This window comes from Peromyscus leucopus, chromosome 4 (genome assembly GCF_004664715.2).
Source record: "Peromyscus leucopus breed LL Stock chromosome 4, UCI_PerLeu_2.1, whole genome shotgun sequence".
NCBI classification, from domain to species: Eukaryota; Metazoa; Chordata; class Mammalia; order Rodentia; family Cricetidae; genus Peromyscus; species Peromyscus leucopus.
The window spans coordinates 140041923-140055586 of record NC_051066.1 but is presented as its reverse complement, the minus strand read 5'-3'; the positions used below and the strand labels follow the sequence as shown (position 1 = coordinate 140055586).

At 53.5% G+C, this 13664-nt stretch overlaps 1 protein-coding gene across 3 annotated transcripts; it reads right to left on the bottom strand.

Annotated features, from left to right (window-relative positions):
- Positions 1-1506: 1506 nt before the first annotated feature.
- On the bottom strand, positions 1507-13427 carry Tfap2c (transcription factor AP-2 gamma). 3 transcript variants are annotated; one of them, XM_037205427.1, is made up of 7 exons: positions 13392-13427; positions 7272-7751; positions 7107-7158; positions 5465-5681; positions 4938-5056; positions 2854-2998; positions 1507-2017 (listed from the first exon to the last, which is right to left on the bottom strand). In XM_037205427.1, the coding sequence occupies exons 1-7, from the start codon at positions 13410-13412 to the stop codon at positions 1732-1734; spliced, it is 1320 nt and encodes a 439-aa protein (XP_037061322.1). In that variant the 5' UTR covers positions 13413-13427; the 3' UTR covers positions 1507-1731. The 3 variants fall into 3 exon arrangements, with proteins under 3 accessions (XP_037061322.1, XP_028749625.1, XP_037061323.1); XM_028893792.2 differs by lacking the exon at positions 13392-13427 and adding an exon at positions 9310-9610; XM_037205428.1 differs by lacking the exon at positions 13392-13427 and adding an exon at positions 8116-8804.
- Between the last annotated feature and the right edge of the window lie 237 nt (positions 13428-13664).

Genomic DNA, 13664 nt, shown 5'->3' with positions numbered 1-13664 from the left:
ATTTCCTCCCCTGAAGACCTGCCCAAGGAACGCCAGTGAAGACCTCATGCCCATTCAACCGTATTCGGTAATACCTAATGCTTGCTTCTCAAAACTGTGACCCGAGGCTTGGGGTACCACAGAGCAGCCAGAGGCCCATCACCAAAAACAAACAAACAAACAAACAAACCTTAACCCTTTCCCAATGGCAAACTGCCCCACCCTGCACCCCCAGGTGCTGATACTCAGGTAATGAGGGGCAAGATGAGAGATATGGACAGCTGAGTAGCCTCATTAGGGAGAGGAAAAAAAGCTCCAAGGTCCTTTCTCCGCACCCAAGACTTCCTTACTCCATCTACAGAATTGACTAAGCCACAGTGAAGCCTCAAGTTAGCCCTGATTGAGCCTGCTCATCTAGGAGCCAGGGGCGAAAAATGGGTCAGAACCAGACTTTCACAGATTCTATGGAGAATATTTTTATTACACAGGTATCATACACACAATTATTTAGGGAGCACTTACAGGCATAGGAGTTCAATTCCAATTCACACTTCACCCACACAAACTCTACTCTACTCTTCTGGTTCAGCCCGAAGGACGAGGACACAGTGCTTGATCAGCCCCGATCAGGTTCAGTCTCAATACCCTGTGTGCCTATGCATAAAATCTAGAGTGCTATGTCATCCATCACCATAAAAGTCAATATTAAAATCGAATCCCATTTTCTCAAAAAGTCATAAGAAGTATTTACAGATCCCATTAAATTATGCATAAATAAAATCTGTACACGCAACAGTTTCTCAACAGAGCCTCCTTGGGACTTGGGATGACAGGCGCTGCTGTGTGCCTACCCTCTTCAAGTTTATGTGGAAAAAAAAAATATCAAGATATGAAATAAATATGCAAATAAAGCTATACCTTAAAGGAACAGGTCATTTAAAAAATTCCACTATCTAAAGGATTTTAAACTTACAACATTTTTTTTAAAGAGGAAGGAAGCATGAAACAATCAGCAGGCTTTGCTTTCTAAATTCCTTAGAACCAAGAGACCCCCCCCCTTGAATATGGGTTGGAAGCCTGTCACGTACCATGGTGAGGATCTGCTAAGAACATCCGACTTTTGCCTCCAACCAGAAGGTGTGATCACTGAGGGGCAGGGAAAGCTAGATAAATACTAATTTTTTAGATAAATATTTTCATGACATAAAAGCCAGACATTATCTTAACACAGAAAAAAATAAGTTATGATTGATCCCTTTATCTCCCATCCATCTGCCCCGTCAGCAGCTCAGTGTGGGCTTTCTTATTAGCCCAGGAGGATTTCACAAAGGGCATTCCAAAACTTATAGCACCTTTCAGAGAGGGAATGGATTTCAAAAAAATAAATGTTTAATGAGTAAAAGAACCAAACCAAATTGCTTCGGATAGTATGTCCAGGGTTAAATAGAAAAGTCATGCCAGGTGGTGGTGCGGCGGCGCCTTTAATCCCAGCACTCAGGAGGCAGAGCCAGGGGATCTCTGTGAGTTCGAGGCCAGCCTGGTCTACAAAGCGAGTTCCAGGAAAGGCACAAAGCTACACAGAGAAACCCTGTTTCAAAAAACCTATCAGAAAAGTCACAAAAACTCCAAGGCAGGTCCAGGGTGAGGCGGATGGTAACTGCTTGCCCCAGGCTGGTGCTTCCCAGGCAGGTTGCCCCAATGAAGGGGGCTTCAGTCCTCTCCCTTTCCGCTCTGGCCTCCATGCACCCCACTTTATTTCCGGTGCTTTTCTATTTTCTCCATCGTCTTGTTGGAATCAGCAGGACTCTGGTCTCCAGGGTTCATATAGGACTTGTCGATGGTGATCAAAGCCTCCTTGATGTAATTCTGAACTGCAGACACCGCAGCGCAGATGGCCTGGCTGCCGAAGCCGTGAGTTATCAGACTGAAGTGAGACAAGCAGTTCTGTATGTTGGTCTCCAAGATCGGGGCCGGCCTGTTGTTCCCGTTGGGTGTTCGGTCTTGATTGAGAAGGTCTGTGAACTCTTTGCACACTTGCCTGTGAAGACAGTCAGTTGTTGAGCTATATCTGGGGCTCTTGACAGAATAACCCCCCCCCCATTCCTATTAGAATAAACTTGAAAAGGAAAATGTGCTTAATTACTAACTTTCTATTTATTTAGTGTTTGAGACATCTCAAAAGGTGAAGGCTGGCCTCGAACCCACTAGGGAGCCAAGAAAGATCTTGAATTTATATTCTTCCTGCGTCTATCTCCAGCACCGAGATCACAGGCACTCACCTCTATTCTTGGTTTACGTAGTGCTGGGGATCAAATGGGGGGGGGGGGCTTGCCTGCATGCTAGGCAAGCACTCTGTGAGTGAGACACCCCGGCTCATATTAACCTTTGATTGCCACATCCCCACACTTAGCACCGATCACGTGCCAGGGCCTGAATTCCATTTAATCTCAGCTGCCCCAACAAGAGATAAGTGGATTAGTCCACCTGGCCAAGGTCAAGAGGACCAGGCTCAAGTAGCCCAGGCTAGCCTTGGAACTCACTTTGTAGCTGAGGATGACCTTGAACTTTTTGCTTCTATTGCTTCCACTCCCCAAATGCTGGCATTTCAGGCTCACACCAGCTAGCTCTGTTTTTACGTGGTCCTGAGGATGGCCTCGCTTCATGCATACTAGGCAAACCATACTGAGCTACACAAATTTTTGAATATATGCAAATGCAATAAACAGGGTGTTGTGAGTGCTGTGAGCAGCCTCCATGCCACCTGGGATGGAGCAATTCACCATGGTTCCTCTTCTACACTCTACTAGAGGTTGGCATTCCCTTTGGCAGTGGAACTCTGGTGGAGACTGGGCTCTGTGCAAGCCAAATACTCACTGTGCGGCCAGCAGCATACTCTTCCTCGTGGCCATCTCATTTCGTCCCCCAAGATGAGGTCTGGTTAAATAGTCAGCCACTGGTTTACTGGGAAACTCAGCCTCACACACATAGGCGAAGTCCCGGGCCAAGTGGACGGCTTCGCCTGTAATAATAATGTCCGAGAGGTTTAGGGTTGAGAATGGCTGTGGTCAGTATAGTCACTTTGTCTTCTAAAGTGACACCAGGTACAGGGCTCTATGAGCTGTCATTGGGTGCTCACTTTTCTCTGTGTTCTTTTTTGGGAGGTGGGCAGATTAAGATAGGATTTCTCTGTGTAACCGCCCTGGCTATCCTGGAACTCACAGAGATCCACCTGCCTCTGCCTCCCAAGTGCCCACTGTCCAGCCTCTTTGTTACTCTTAATTGTCCGTGCATGCTATTGCGTAAGTGTGGATGCCAGAGAACAACTTTTAGGTGTTGCTTCTCTTGTTTTGAGGCAGGGTCTTCTAATGTCCACCATGCTTCATACTGTGGTAATCTAGAGTCTTCCTTTCAAGACTGGGTCTCTGTAGCCCTGGTTAGCCTATAACTTGCTATGTAGACCAGGCTAGCCTTGAAGTCAAGAGATGTGTCCCCAGTGTTAGGATTAACGGTGTATACCACCACTCCTTAAAAAGAAAAAAAAATTCTAGGAAGGTGAAGGCAGGAAGAATTCAGGTTCATTCTAGGCTACACAGTTAGCCCGGGATAAGGGAGACCCAGTCTCCAAGACAATAAAAAAAAAAAAAAAGGGAAGAAGCCAGCATAGCAATGTGATAAGCCTGCAACCATTGCTCAGGAACCTAAAGTTCAAGGCCACCCTGGGCTGAAATGAGACAGTCTGAGGTCCAGGGTGGAGCTTCCTAACTGAAAACAAGTAGAAAGCCTCATCCCAGTGGTGGGGGAGTGGGGAGTAGAGTAAGGGGGAGAAAAACCCGTCTTTTCCTCTCCCAGTAAAGGTGACCTGGCTTCAGGGCTCAAACCCAGACAGCTCTGAGAGCCCAGACTGTGGAGAGGCAGGCCTGAGGTGAGTCAGTCCAGGAGCCACTGTTGGAGCACAGATCTCATTTAAATTTCTCAATGTGGCTAGTCAGGAAGCCTGGCCAGAGCCTCATTAGAAACCCCTCCCCCACAACACCGTTCTCCTCGCAAGACAGCTGTTCTCAGTCAGGCCTTCCCTCGCTCACCTCTGCTCGCTCGCTCTCTGGCCCGCTCGCTCGCTCGCCCTGACCTCCAAAGGCACAGTGGAAAGGCATTGGGGGTGTGGGGACAACGGCTCTGCCAACCCCCTTTGAGCACCACAGCCACACCATGCGGCAAGGGAAATGTTCTGGAGAGCCTCCTTCTCGTGGCCATCCTCAGCCTTAAGCCAGCCAGCACTAGGCCGGGCTGACAGCGCAGGGACCCCGGCGGAGGCACTAGAGTGTTCGATAACAATGTGTTCCTCACTTTAGCTATTTACTTTTCTTTTACAGGCTGCATGGCACTCTTGGCTACCTTCCAGGCTAGGGGAAGGGTCTACGTTCAAAACTGGACTGACATGAGCTATGACCCTCAGGAATGGCCTAAGGAGCTCATTTGTGGACAATGGGTTCCATTCCTTAAAAAACAAACAAACAAACAAACAAACAAACACACACAAAAAAAAAACCCTTTGATGAAAGAGAAGAACGGTGAATTGAGCCAGCGCCCATTGTATACACTGAGCAGTGTCCTGACACCCCAAAGCTAGAAAAATATACCAGAAAACAGCAATTCGGACTCCTGAAGGGCCTCCACTGACCACTGCACCCTTCAGCTCTCAAACGCTAGTTCACTTTACCAGGAAAGTTTTGCCCTTCCATATGATCTCACAGTTACAGGTTCAGAAAAAACAAAATTGTGTAACATTGGCTTTCTGAGTGAAGCCTCCAGACAACATATAAAAGCAGTCCGAGGTGTAAACACCACATAGTGAAGTGTTAGGATTCACTGCAATGGACACAATCCACACTGCTTTCATTTCTCTGTTTTCTCTCAGACAGTCTTGCAGTCGGTAGAAACGAAAACACAGCCTCACTGACCTTCCACGAGAGACGTGAGCAGAGTGACATGGGCAGCTTTCCGTCTCCCAGCTGGAAGGTTCAACCCAATTTTGTCCAACTTTTCCCGCAGGGACCGGCCTCCATTTTTGGATTTTGCTCTGTGTGAAAAAGAATGTTGGCTACTCTCAAAGAATAAAAAACAAACCAGACTAACCCTCCTTTAAAAAAAAAAAAATCTCAGCGTGCTGCCACTCAGAGGGGTGCAGAAAAACCTTCCCAGTTAGCAGTCCCCAAGAAACTCCCTGGGGAGACAAAACATTAGAAGTCCCCCCACTCCATGCAGCCGCTGTCTCTGAATCCCAACCAAATGATAACCTGTTAGTGATTTTAGCACCTTCTGCATTTGGCACTTTCGAAAAGACGACATGCACTAAAAAGCTCTCTTTACGCAGATTAGAATTCAGTGTTAAGATATAAAAGTTACATAAATGCTAAAAATACCTCCAGGCCCCGACATATGCACCTCCCCCTACCCAACCCCCCAGGGGGCCCTGAACGCGCGTCACCTTCTAAGCACACCTCCCAGGAGCGAGGCATTTAGGCATTCGGGTGGTGACAGTCGCCTCTGTACCTCAGCCACCGTCACTTTGTACTTAGACGTGGAGCTGAGCAGGGACAGTCTTCCAGGCACCGAGCAGAAGACCTCGCTGGGGTTCATGACTGCTCCCACCAGGTCCTTCTGGCACGGGAGGCCCAAAGGGTTCTTGGTCATTGAAATGGGTCCTGTAGGGGACAGTAAAAAGGGTCTGTCACTAGAACGGGAGGGGCAGAGACCTTTCAAAAGGGCAAACCCAAGCTGAAGCTGGCCTTCAGAAAAGTCCACACACACAACTACATATTGCAAGAAGGCTTTTAAAAGCCGTATTCATTCTTCAAAGGCTGGAATCTGAAATCATGAGTTAACACCTCTGGAACCTTAATTAGTTGAGATTCCATGTGTGGAGGAGTTGGGTTTTTTTCCTCCCGGTTCCTGGCCATCACGGTAATCTGTTTAATTAAAACATTTGCTTTCAGAAGACTGCTTCCATGCGAAATAAATGGCATCTCCCCCCTCCCCCTCCATCAGTGAACTGAAACCACGGGGCTCATTTAGATCAAGCACCAAACCCTTCAGTGCAGCTGACACGGGTTCTGTTTAAGTTTACTCTGAGATGTTAGTTTGTTTTCCACGTCTGTCTTTCTCCCAACCCCATCTTCTCCCAATTTACTACTGTATCAAGATCACAACTACCTACAATTTAGAATGATTCCATTTCCCCTCAAATAGACTGGTACCGTGTCTAACTTAATATGGAGCCACCCACTCACTGTAATCCGATTTCCCCAATCCCCTCCCTCCTATAAAATCCCCAAAGGCTGTCCTTATTAAGGCAGGCAGTATATTAGGAGAAGCCGATAAATAGTGTCAGAATCAAGGGCCTCTCCAGTAGCTATACAGCAGGGAGAGGGATCGCTCAGCAGTGAAGTGCCGCTCCCAAGCCCGACCATGGGAGTGCCATCTCCGGAACCCATAGTGTGGAAAGAGAAAAACCGACTTCTGCAGGTTGGAGATAGAAATATATAGCTGTATTTCTAAGACAGGGTTTCTCTGTGTAGCCCTGACTGTCCTGGATCTCACTCTGTAGACCAGGCTGGCCGGGAACTCAGAGATCCACCTGCCTCTGCCTCTTGAGGATTAAAGGCGTGTGCCACCAACGCCCAACTGCTGTAGGTCGGATTTTGACCTTCATACACATCCCCCCCCCCACTCTCATGTAATACACTTTACTTCTAAAAAGTAAAACTGAATCGATTTTTCCAACAGTTAAAAATGTCACAGACTCAGAAACTAAGATGCTGTTTGTGTCTCTTATTTTCCCAAGTTAAATTACAGCCTCCACCTGTTATAGCAGCACTAAGGAGGTACAGAGTGAAGCATTGTCTCAAAAAGACCACCACCACTAAAAATCTTTTAAAATTTACAGCTCCTCGGAGTTCTTTTCGTTCGGGTCGGAAAATAATGCCTTTCTACTATAAAGGTAAGTCTTTTGAGACGTCATCACTAGGCCTCTCCTCCACTAGACGACCCATGTTGGCCACTTAATACCCCCACTTTGCCGGAAAAGGGGCAACTTCACAGGTTGGGTCGCACCAACAGTCAATGTTTACCTTTGCGAATGACAGTCTGATCGTGCAGAAGCAGGTGCGGGTCGTCCACATTCTGGGGGAGAATGACAATTTCTGTTAAGTTTTGGGGAAAGTGGAGTGGCTGGAGGGTAAGCGGGAGCGGTAAGGTAGCCTCCCTCCACCCCCACCCAGGCCGCTCCCTTGCACCTCTTCAATGGAGTGAGCCATGTCATGCAGCCCCAGGTTTTCTGCCAGGCCGGCGGCTTCCAGGGCATGCGCGTGAGGCAGCAGCAGGTCAGATCGGCGGTAGGCTTCCCGCCGGGCACTCACCGCACCCCCTTCCAGCCCCGAAATGTGGGGTATCAGGCCAGCAGGGCGGCCGTGGTGCGAGGCCAGGCTGGCGCCCTCCTGGCTCTGCCGACCCGGCCAGGCCTGCTGCTGGCTGCCGGTGGGCGCAGGCTGGTGCAGGGGGTTGATGGCTGCAGCGTAAGCCTCTCCCAGGTGCGAGTAAGGGTCCCCGGACTGCGGGTATGCCAGCTGCTGGTACGGCGGCGGGAAGTAGGGGGGCGGCTGGTACTCTGCAACCCCGGTGTGCGAGAGAGGAGGCGCGGGGCTGTAGAGGTGTTGTCCGGCAGAAGACAGGTGGGGGATACGCGGGTTCCCATTGCTGCTCGCGTCGTGGCGATCCTGGGAGAGAAACAGCAGAAACCCGGTTAAGACGAAACCCTGCTACAGCGAACAAGCAAGCCAAGGGAGGAGCACCTGGGCGCTCCACCAGGTTCGCCCCATCTGTCTCGACCCAGCCCTGAGCCCGAGGGCACCCGAGGACAGTGCGCCCCAGGGACTTCGTTGTAAACTACCAGTCTAAGAACTGTGGGAACGAGTCCTTCGGGCATGCCGAGGAAGGCTCGAGCGCTGCGCTGCAGGCGGCGCTCGGAGGTGCCAAGTGCGAGCTCTAGGCCACCCTCGGGCAGAGGCCGTGGCTGTGGCAGTAACCCGTGCCTTAGGGGGTCGGCGAGCAGCAAACTTGGCGCAAAGTGCACTCGCTCACCGGCCGTCCCATGTCGCAGCGGCGCGCCGAAAGCGGCCGGCGCGGATAATGCGCAATGCAGGCGACGAAGAGCGCATCTCCCCCGCCCTAAGAACCACCCCCTCTCACTCCCTTCAAGGCGAGATCGCCAGGCAAGTGACACTCCCAGGTAAGGTTAGAAAGGGAAGGTCGTCCGGAAAGACTCGGGCGCCAACACGCGGGACTGGAGCCGTGCTCCTTGCTAGCCAGGCCCGAGTCTTCTGCGCCTTAGGAGGTGAGGTCTTCCAGCCCGGCTACCGTCAAGATTCTCACACATCCCGGTGCAGAGAAGGAATGAAAAGACTCTGCCAAATTGGGCAACCTTTGCCTGCGCACGTCCCCTCGCCCCAAGGCGATCAGACTTAATTCCTAAAAGATGTGTCTTCATCAGTCCCGGGGGTCACAAGGGTAGCGGGGACACAGGAGCGGGGCACTGTCGCCCCCTAGCGGAAGCGCCCGTGCCTGCAAACAGGGGCAGCCCCTCGAGGTCGTGCGGGGAGCGGTGCGCTCCAGCAGCTTAGCTGCCTTGGCTCCTCTCTCCTCGCTCCCCAGCGCTCGCCTCGCGCCGCCTGAGTCTTCTTCCTCTTCCCGCTCGTCGCCTCCCTCCCTCCTACTCTCCGAAACTCTAGCTCAACCTGTCCGACAGGATGGAGTACTCGCGAGCGCTCAAGGCCCCATCTGGCCTCACCCCCACCCCGTAGTCCCCAGCCCCCACTTCTCTTGAAAACCAAGCTGCAGTTGTTTGGATTTTTTTTTCTTTTCTTTCCCGAGGAGGTAGCGGGGCAGGTGACAAGCCTGTCTTGGAGAAGACTCCGTAAAGGTGTCGTCGGCAGGGAGGCCTCCGTGGGCACTTTGAACAGACTTCGTGGGAAAAAGCCACGTCTGAGAGTCGGAGACAGGGCGCTCTTCGGGGAAAACGGGAAGGGGGGGCGTGCGCTTCGTAGAAACCCACTGTTGAGCTCTGCGGGTGGATCTGCCAGGCTGTTGCCAGGCCTTGTTCCCGAAGGGCAAGACCCGATTCAACAAGGGACTCAGGAGATGGCCAAGGGGTGTCCGGGGAACTGGCCCCCCGTCCCGATCAGAGGCGAGGGCTCCGCGCGAACGTCCCCAGCCTCGGCCCTGCGGCCCCGGGACGCTGCTCAGACCGGCGGGCTGCGTTCCCTAGCCCCCGCTCACCTCGCAATCCTCTTCATACTTGACATTATCTGTTATTTTCCACAACATGGCGTCCGGCGTCCCCCAAAACAGTCGCCAGTTAAATCCAGGCTCCCCCCACCCCCCGAGCGGTAAATCCACAATCGGGGTCACGGTGGCCAGGCGTCTGCCGCCACCCCCGCCACGCGCGGGCCTCGCTGTCCTGGTCACTGGACGCGCATCGGTGGCTGTGCGGGAAGATGTGGCCGCCGTGGGTGTGTAGAAGCCGCAGCCGCGGACCGGAGAAGCCTCACCCTCACAGTGCGTCCCGGCGATAGCCGGGGGACCCGAACGCCTTAATGAGAAGGAAATTATCATAACTCCTCCCCGGGGGCCGGCACGGAGGCCCAGGCGCCGGGCGGGGCAGCCCCCAGCCAGTCCCTGCCTAGCTCCGCCCCGCACCCTGCCTGGCGTCTTGCAGGGACGGGCGTCTCGAGGGGCTTGCAGGGCCATCAGTGGGCAGTCTCTTGACAACCGCAGACCTGTCAGGCTTGGGTACCCGAACGCGGCTTCCTATGCCAGCCCCCTCGCACACCTGAGACTGGCAGAGTCGACAGCCGAGATTTCCACCACCTCAAGAACCTTTCTCCATCCTCCAAAAAGATGGAAGTCACTTGGAGACTCATTTCCGAGGTGGCTCAATTCCTGGGGGTTCCCTGACATCCCGTCCCAGCCATTCCAACAGAGACTCCAGGCTGGGGAGCAGCTGAAGCCCCACAAGGCCCTAGTGTCTCCCGCTTCCCCTCTCCCTGGGTACTTTATTGTCCTGCCCCCGGGATAGGCGAGGAGGGCTTGTGAAGAGTCTGCCCCCCACCACTCCCAGGCTCTGCCCCCACTCCCAGGCTCTGTCCCCTACCCCCCAGTTCTGAAGAGGCAATTCACCGTAATATTTGCTCAGAATAAATCGGACAACGGCGGCGTGTCACCGCTGTCGCCCGAAGGTGTATCTCTGGCTGCTGGCCGCGGCTGGAGGAGACCCGAGCTCCCCCGCCCAGGCCCATCCCTGCTGCGATGCCCAGCCCTGCCGAGTGCTGGTTCCTCAGCTGGCACGGGCGAGCCATTCAGAAGCCTCAACTCGCCCGGGAAAAGATGTTCCAGGCAGAATAAACCTCCAGCGCCATGGGCCGGGTGGGGTGAGGAGGGGCCGGGAAGTGGGAGGGGGCTACAGAGGTCACCCTTGGAGAGATGTGCACACCTCATCCCACAGAAGGCAGAAAGCAAAGCCTCCTTCCACAGAATGCTGCCGAGCCCTAAAGCAACATTCAATGTTAATGTTTTTAAATTCAAAGAAACGAAATAAATTGGCCCAATTATTATAAGTGATTTTTTTTCATTCCAAACACAAGGTCGATAATTCTCGAGAGCTAATTTTGTTGGTGTATCCTAACAGTATGTGGAGATTGGCTTCAAACGTTCGTTCGTTCGGAGGGAATTGGAGGCAGGGACTACTTCGGTTTGATTCCGAAGCCAATTATGCAATCCTTGATACCCATCAGCCCGGTGGCCAGGACCTGTTGTGGACGTGTGTCCCCTATCCACAGAATAAAGTTGTTTACCATCTTCCTGCTGCTCCTCTGGATTGCATAAGCTTTCATTTAGACCCAGATAGGCCTAAAATAAAGTAACTAAATTAAAATGTCTTTCAAGCCAACCGTTCCCCGTCGCTACAGCAAGGTGATTTTTCGACCAGTTGTGCTAACAAACCCAGGAAGTAGGAATCAAGGGGGTTTTCCGGCATAGCTTAAAAGGCTCTCAAGTCCTGACACCAAGCTTCTAAAACACAGAGGCCCTGGCATTACCCAGGGGAGAGGGCACCTGCTCCAGGAAGCACTGGATTCGGTGTCGCCCGCATGCTAGTGCCCAAGACTGGGAAGGTCAAGTCCCAGGCTCTCGCTAGAAGGCGACTGAGGCGCCTTAGATGCCGTGTCTGGTGGGATGAGGCTCCTCTCCTGGGCCTGGGGTGCGGCTCACCTCATCCCAGCCCCTCGCTGTTCTTCCCGCAGCTGCGCTTGCCCAAGCAGCCCAAGTCTTTTCTGCTCCCGAGCTTTTGGCGCTGGCGAGGAGACAGAAGGACGGCGTGAGGGTCTGCACTCGCCTCTCAGGGATCTGGGGACTTGGGAACCGCTAGACAAGGCTTTTCGTTCTCTCTAAAGCGACAGCGCAGCGCTTAATGGAGAGGGGGATTTGCACGCATGATCTCCGCGACTCTGGGGGACCCTGCCCCACCCACACCGGCCTTGGGGGTCGGGACCTAGACACACAGTCCAGGTGCGGGAAGCTTCCGCCTTCCCTGAGCTCAGCTTTTCATCCCTTGGCTCCCGCATTCTAAACAAATCTCCTACCCTCGCCCACGGAAAGACGAGGATGCGTGCGTCTCGCCCCTTGGCAGCCAAGACCGGGGAAGGTGCCCACTCAGCATCCCGCCCTACCCGCCCCGCTGAGAACTTGCTATGAGGTCCCCGCGCAGCCAAAGCAGAGGTGTGGGAGTGGAAGGCGGCCAGGGGCTCTGCTCTGCCGCCCCCTAGGGATCCTGCAGTCACTCACACTCTGGCAACCCAGGACCCACCTCAGAGCCAGCCGATGGCCCAGGAAACCAGACAGGAGGCGACCAGGTGTGTGCAAGTCCACCTCCACCGGCGTCACGAATGTGAACCACCTCCAAAGAAGCACGCCAGCCCAGAGTGACTCTGGCAACGCGGTTTGGGGGCTCCATTCCCCTGTCCCCGCCCCTACCCCCAGCCCAGGCCAGAGAAGGAGTTATCTATATAAACTGGACTGCCTCCCCAAGAGACTCCTCTTTTCGCCTTAGGGAAGGAGCTCCGAGAGCAGGTGAACCCCAAGGACTTTCACAAGCGCGGCGCCACGTGCCGGAGCTCTGTTCCGCCCCTGGGGACAGTGCAGGACCTCTGTCAACCACCTGCTTGCCTGGGTTGGGCAGGGCCCCAGAAATCAGTTTCCGCCGCAAATCTCTGGAGGAGGGTGCCCAGCCACGCCCCACTCTCGTCCTAGTTCGGGCACGCGCTGGACGATTCAGGGTTTAAAAGAGCTCCCAAATAGGCCGGCGAGATGGCTCCGTGGATAAAGGCGCTTGCCGCCAACTTTAAATACACAAGTTGGATCCCCGGGATCCACACGGTGGGAGGAGAGAACTGACTCCACCTGCATACACACAGCACACCATGGAACGTGCGCGTACACACACACACACTAAATACATACGTAAATGAATACATACCTTTAAAAAATACAAAAAGCTTCCAGAACTAACCCCAGGGGTGCTGCGGACACCAATCCTTGGGAGCTCCAAAATAATAGCAACTGATTTTTAAATTCTAAGCAGAATAAACAGCACACTGAGAGGCCTCAGCCCCACTCAGGTCCGTGAACGGCTCAAGTCTAGCTCAAGGCCGCAGGGGCCTGAAGCAGTTTCTCGGCCTTCGGGTCTTCCTACCAGGCAACTCTTCATCAACAGGCAAAATGAAGCGGAATTAAGAATCCTTGCATCTACCAGGCTTCCAGGGATCCCGTTCTGTCCCAGGTCTGGGGCTCGCACTCCTTTGCTCTGCTCCCTTCCGGAGCGGCTAAGGTGAATTTGGTTTTAACTTCCTCAATCGGCAAAGTTACCTGGTATCTCAGGCCTCTCTCCTAGAGACTTCAGAACCCCGAAGGAGACAAGCATGAGACCGCCCTGCCCTGCCCCCAGGATCCTCCAACGCTTAGAAGGTAGACCCTGGTTTGTCACCTTCCCAAGGCATTCTGGGGCCGGTCCCCCGAGCTACCTAACCGCTCCGAGCGCGGGCGGGAGACCCATATACCTAGAGGCCTTCTAGGGTCTATGCTTCCACACACCTCTAGGCCAGCTGAGGCCCCGCGGCCTTAAGTCACTTATCTAAGTCGCCGCCAGGCGAAGAGGAGGCCCACAGTGGCCAAGGGCTGGCAAGGGTGGCGGCCGACAGCGCGAGAGCGACCCTGAGCGGGCAGACGCCCTCTCCAGCCCGCGGTCACCGCCAGCGGTCACTGCCTAGCCGGTGTCTGGAGTCTCAGGTGCCCTGCAAGCTCCTTACCCTTAGCAACTGGAAACTCATGGCGTTAGCTCGCGAAGCCGTGGTGAGCTGGGGTGTAGATAGAAGTGTGGCCGGAAAAGAGCTCCCCGAGGGCCGAGGCGTGAGCTGTAAACTCGCTCGGAGCGTTTATTTCTTAAAGGCAAAAAGGGGTGGGTGGAGAGATTCCCATGGAGGCCAGCTGTCGCTATTGGAAGGCACACCTGAACTGGTCTCCTCCCTCCTCCCAGGCCTCCCTCCCACCCCCTTGGAAACTCCACCTTTGCAAAGGGTCTC